Here is a 4,825-nt window from a genome sequence, read left to right on the forward strand (position 1 = left end):
GGGGTTGAAATCTGGGTAGGAAGGCCAGAGTTTGATATTTTGGGGGTTGAAATCTGGGTAGGATGATTGGATCCTTCTCCTTTCTCCATACCAAGATTGGAGACACCGATCTGGGATGTCAAACTGCACGATGGAGCCTTAAGTAAGACGAACTTCAGGCCAGATGCCCAGGAGAGGTGTTAAATTTTGGTTCAAGCCCACACCGGCAGCAGCAGAAGGAAGTGAGCGATTCATCCTTCCCAAAACTCAACTTTTAGAAGAAATTAGGGAAGGAATCCTGCTTCCATGCTGAACCTTTCTGTATTTTCACCCCAGGGCAGGGAAAGGGGGATTGCAAGAGATTGGAGACCGCACCACCATGGCCTCCGCTGCTTCTAGAGCAAAGGAAAAGGGAGAGGGGGGCTCCCACCACCCTGTCCCAGAGCATCGGATGGACGATGGAGGTGGAGGTGGAGCGTGGCCAGAGCGAGGACGGCTTGGAGATACGGAGGTCATCGGCCACCGAAACCACCTCAGGAAAGGGAATTTCCACACAAAGCTCCACTTGGAGCACCTGGCAGAGAAGCTGAAGCTTTTGGGGCTGGACGGAGACAAAGGGGAGAAGGAGAAGCTCTGCTCGTGGCGCAAGAGGACGTTCCTCTCCAATGGACCTCGGGATGATGGAGGTCCCACTGGAGCCCCCATAAAGGAGTCGGTGCAGGAGGACGGGGTCAGCCCTGTGTTATCCCCTAAAGTCCTGTTTTATCCTCCATGTCCACACTGCAGACTTCTTCTCTGCAAAACCTAACGCATTGCATCTCTTCCCTTCTTTCTCCCCCCACAATGTCCTCCCCAAACTCCTTTTTCTTCCTCCAGGAGCAGATTTGCAGCCATTTGGAGAACCTCAAGAAACAAAGGAAGGAGCTCTTAGAACTCAAAACGAGCGGAGAGAGGCAATGCCAAGACTTTCTGGTAAGAAGCTGTTGCCTTCAAGCTGGAAAAACAGACATTTTGGGGGGATCCATGTTGTTGCTTTTCCACATCCTACAGACACGGACGGAGGCTGAGAGGCAGAAAATTGCATCAGAGTTCCGTCAGCTCCGCCGTTTTCTGAAGGAGAAGGAAGTGATGCTTCTGGCACGGCTGGGAGAGCTGGACAGGGCTGTGCTGAGGAGGCAGGAGGAGGAGGAGGCCAAGGTGCAGGGGGACATTTCTCTCCTAAGCATCCTCATTTGTGAGATGGAGGAGAAACTCAAGCGACCCACGCGTGGATTCCTACAGGTTGGATTCCTAAGGGTTGGATGCTCCATTGGATCCTCTCCCTTCTTGTCCAGCCTTCTCCAAAGCTGGGGGAGACTGAACCATTTTTTTCCCCCCATCTCTTTCAATTCCAGGATGCCAGAAGCACGCTGAACAGGTTTGTGCTCCTTCAACCTCATGCAGTGGGGTGGGAAGGGCTCCCCATCACCACCCCCATGGATTCTAGCACAGAAATGAGAAAAGTGTGTGATTCGGGCAAGGCTGGAAGTCCCATGGGGAACAAAAAGTCCCCCTGGATCCCAGTGTAGGAATGGGCCAAGAAAAAGACCTCATGGCCATTGGGGTGACCAAGAAAAAGACCTCATGGCCATTGGGGTGACCCAAGGAGCTGCATTCTGTATGGAGCTGGTTGGCATCCCCAAACCTGTAACAAACGAACATTTTGGGGTCAACCATTTCATCTGCCATCCCCACATCGCCAGAGGTCCCCACATCTCAACCTGACCACCAGTGCCAGCACTGATGAGGTTTGTGTCCAGGTGGGAGATGGGCAGAACTCAAAGGACGACAGAGAGCTTTGCAGATGTGGAACGGAGGCTCCGTGTCATCTCCCAGCAAAATAAAATCCTCAAGGAGACGCTGGGGAGATTCCAAGGTATTGTGGACCACAGTATTCCTACCACGTAGAAGTTGCTCTGTACTAAAGTTTGGGTTTTGTTGTTTGTAATAGGAGTTGTATTGTTGGAAACAATTTGCATCAACTCGCGCTACCAATCATTTTTAGGCCTAAGAGCATCTGTCTTTTAGGACAAAATCCCACAGACCCCATATAAAATCCTGCACAGATATCCACAAAAAACACGGTGGGAACCGAAGCAAGCAGATGTGGGACATGACATCCAACCTTCTGTTCATCCCCAGATCTTTTACCATCTGAGCTGGAGAAGGAGGAAGGAGCATCCGTAGGAGAAGAGGGAGAGGGTGAGTCCTTACAGAAAGCATTTTCCTTTTGCTCCGTTGGTCATTTTTTAGCCAAAATGCTGCTTCAGAGCACCTGGAAAATGATGGTTTTGAGTTTCCTAAAGATATAAAGGAGTTTCCCATGTTTCAGCTAAGGTTTTCCGAGCTGGAACGTCGCCGATCCCAAAACAGATCTGGGGTGCTGCTCCAGTTTTAGGGTGATGCTCACCCCTTTCTTCTCCATCCCCAACAGCATTTGTCACCCTGGATCCCAGCACTGCCACTGCGGGTCTTGTCCTGTCCCGGGACCGACGTGGGGTGAGATGGATGGACACAGGGCACAACGTGTCCCCTTGTCCCCAACGCTTCGATGTCTCCTGCTGTGTGCTGGGCTGTCGGGGCTTCACCTCAGGGAGGCACTTTTGGGATGTGGAGGTGATGGGTGGTGGCACGTGGGCACTCGGGGTGGCACGCAGCTCCGTGCCCAGGAAGGGTTGGCTCGCTTTCCATCCCGATTATGGGATTTGGGCCGTGGGATGCTGTAGAAACCGCTTCCGAGCTTTCACATCTCCCCCAACCGCCCTCCCCCTGGGTGGGAATCCCAACAGGATTCGAGTGGTGTTGGATTATGGAGGGGGACGGGTGGCTTTCTACCTCGCTGCCCAAAAAAATCCCGTATTTGCTTTCCAAAATGCTTCTTTTTGCGGGGAGAGCATCTTCCCCTTCTTCTGGGTGGGCAGAGAATCCCACCTCCACCTCTGCCCCTGAGAGAAGGAAAAGGGAGGTCTGAAATTTTGGGGTGAGCATCGCCGTCAGCTCACCTGCAGTACAATGGGATCTTCCAGGCTTTGGGCTCTGTGCTCGTCGTGCCATTATTTTCATGGCATCCTAAAATGGTGCTGCATTATTTTTATGACACTGTAAGAGGATGGAGCAGAAGATTTGTCACAAATTAGCAAGGAAAAAAAAATCAGCAAAGGAAAACATGGAATTTTCTTGCTGTGTTTAATGGGATCCAGGGTTGGGGGAAGGACCATGGCTCTGGGTGCTGTGGGATCACTTCTCTTTGTTCACTGGGAACTTGGGGTGGCATAGAGGGGACAGAGGGGGGCTGTAGGGTGACAACATGGGGCAGATTTGGGTCTCCCCATCCCATACTTGGGATTCAGATGCCCTTTTTTTGGGCTCCTTTAGGTCTCCCTACCCCTTTTTTGGGGGGCAGAAACCCTTCCTGCGCCTCTTTTTGGGGTCTCCCATCCCTTGCAACGTGTGGTGGAAGTAAAAAAGAGACAGAAATTCTGCCCAAACCCGCAGGTTTTATGGAATAACCAAAGCGAAAGTGAAACCCAGCCGGGGCCGGGCTGCAGCCCGTGAGCATTTCTCCCCATTTCTCCAACCTCCCACAGCTTACAGCGACCAGCAGCGCTTTCAGAGCGTCTCCTGGGGGCTGGTGGTGCAACATCACAGCACGGAGCGGCTGGGAGAGGTGGCAATTCCCTTTTCCAGCTGCGCTTCCCTGCGGGAAGCCCCAAAAGAACCTTTCTGGCAGCGGTGGGATTCGAACCCACGCCCCCGAAGAGACTGGAGCCTTAATCCAGCGCCTTAGACCGCTCGGCCACGCTACCCAGCTGGAAACCCCCAAATTCTCGATGGAAAATGAGAACAACAAAAAAAGAAGTTAAAAAAATAATAATAAAAAAGGGGATTTCTGTTAAATTCACACCGGGGCGGCTTTGGTGCGTTCTGCCCAAAGCGCTGCGCTTTGTTTTGCTCACCTTGCAAAGGCAAGGGGACACACACCAACCCCCCCATTGGGGGGGGAGGTCCATCCCAGCCCCTATGGGAGGTGGGGAGGGGGCTGGGGGGGGCAAAGCACGACGCGCTCCCCAACCCCAGCGGGGAGCAGCGCGGTGTAAACGCGGCCTCGGGTCCGGTGGGCGTTGATATCAAAGGGCGTTGATGTTTCCAACCCCTCTCCTTGGCCTCGCCCCCATTGGGGGCGGGACGGTGGGCGGTGTAAGGAGCTGGGGCCATTTTAGGCTCCGACCTCGTTCGGCTCCGCCCGTCGGGGCCGTGAGCTGCTGTTGGGGGAATGGGGCGGAATGAGGAGTGCACGCGGCTGCAGCACCAGGAGGAGCCTTTGGGGCCGTTGTTTCTTCGGGCATCCGGTGTGAGTGATGGGGGTCGTTGTGGAGGAGAGACCCCCCTGCTGTGGGGCTCGCGGGGTCAGTTCTAAAACGCAGAGCTGTTCTCATAGCACTGCGATGCAGTGCAAAGGGCTGTCGTTGGTGCTCTTCCCATAAGAAGGGTTTGCATGGATTTTTAAAGTTATTATCATTACTCTAATTGTGTTTTTTAAGTATTCTTTCTCGCTTTTGTGTATTTTTTGTCCATTACTGTGTTTTCTTCCTGTAGGGAGCCTTGTTCTGCTGGGAAAGCCACGCATGGTGAGGAGGGTCGGCTTGTTACCCCATAGAGCCCACGTTGCTTTGGTGCCAGGATGAAGGCTCAGCCTGTTCTGTGGATCCAAACCCCCAATAACTGACAGCAGTCAATGATTGAGTACCATACAGGTATCCTTTATTATTTTACAAAAGAGAACGGTGTTAACACCCAAAGCAGTTCT

The 4,825-nt window shown here is 52.9% G+C and overlaps 2 protein-coding genes and 1 non-coding gene across 8 annotated transcripts in view; 2 read left to right on the forward strand and 1 right to left on the reverse strand.

Moving 5' to 3' along the window:
* Positions 1–3,190, forward strand: part of LOC122191174 (zinc finger protein RFP-like) — a 5,343-nt gene extending 2,153 nt beyond the window's left edge. For 4 of the 5 annotated variants that reach the window (XM_042891378.1, XM_042891381.1, XM_042891380.1 and 1 more), the window contains 8 exons: positions 96–221; positions 316–709; positions 856–951; positions 1,030–1,260; positions 1,374–1,396; positions 1,779–1,894; positions 2,161–2,220; positions 2,453–3,190. In XM_042891378.1, coding sequence (XP_042747312.1) covers positions 359–709; positions 856–951; positions 1,030–1,260; positions 1,374–1,396; positions 1,779–1,894; positions 2,161–2,220; positions 2,453–2,967 — 1,392 coding nt within the window. In that variant the 5' untranslated portion in view covers positions 96–221; positions 316–358 and the 3' untranslated portion in view covers positions 2,968–3,190. Of the gene's footprint in view, positions 1–61; positions 222–315; positions 710–855; positions 952–1,029; positions 1,261–1,373; positions 1,397–1,778; positions 1,895–2,160; positions 2,221–2,452 lie in introns of all 5 variants that reach the window. The other variant, XM_042891383.1, reaches the window with a different exon arrangement.
* A 552-nt stretch (positions 3,191–3,742) lies between these two features.
* TRNAL-AAG lies at positions 3,743–3,824 on the reverse strand. The gene has a single exon. It is a non-coding gene; the product is annotated as a tRNA-Leu (tRNA).
* A 427-nt stretch (positions 3,825–4,251) lies between these two features.
* Positions 4,252–4,825, forward strand: part of LOC122191169 (C-type lectin domain family 2 member E-like) — a 12,445-nt gene continuing 11,871 nt past the window's right edge. For both annotated transcript variants that reach the window (XM_042891372.1, XM_042891371.1), the window contains exons 1-2: positions 4,252–4,369; positions 4,615–4,772. The gene's annotated coding sequence lies outside the window, so the exon portion shown is untranslated. The remainder of the gene's footprint in view (positions 4,370–4,614; positions 4,773–4,825) is intronic.

This window comes from Lagopus leucura, unplaced genomic scaffold (genome assembly GCF_019238085.1).
Source record: "Lagopus leucura isolate 7727_CA_CO unplaced genomic scaffold, USGS_WTPT01 200-1_obj-0_obj, whole genome shotgun sequence".
Taxonomy (NCBI): Eukaryota; Metazoa; Chordata; class Aves; order Galliformes; family Phasianidae; genus Lagopus; species Lagopus leucura.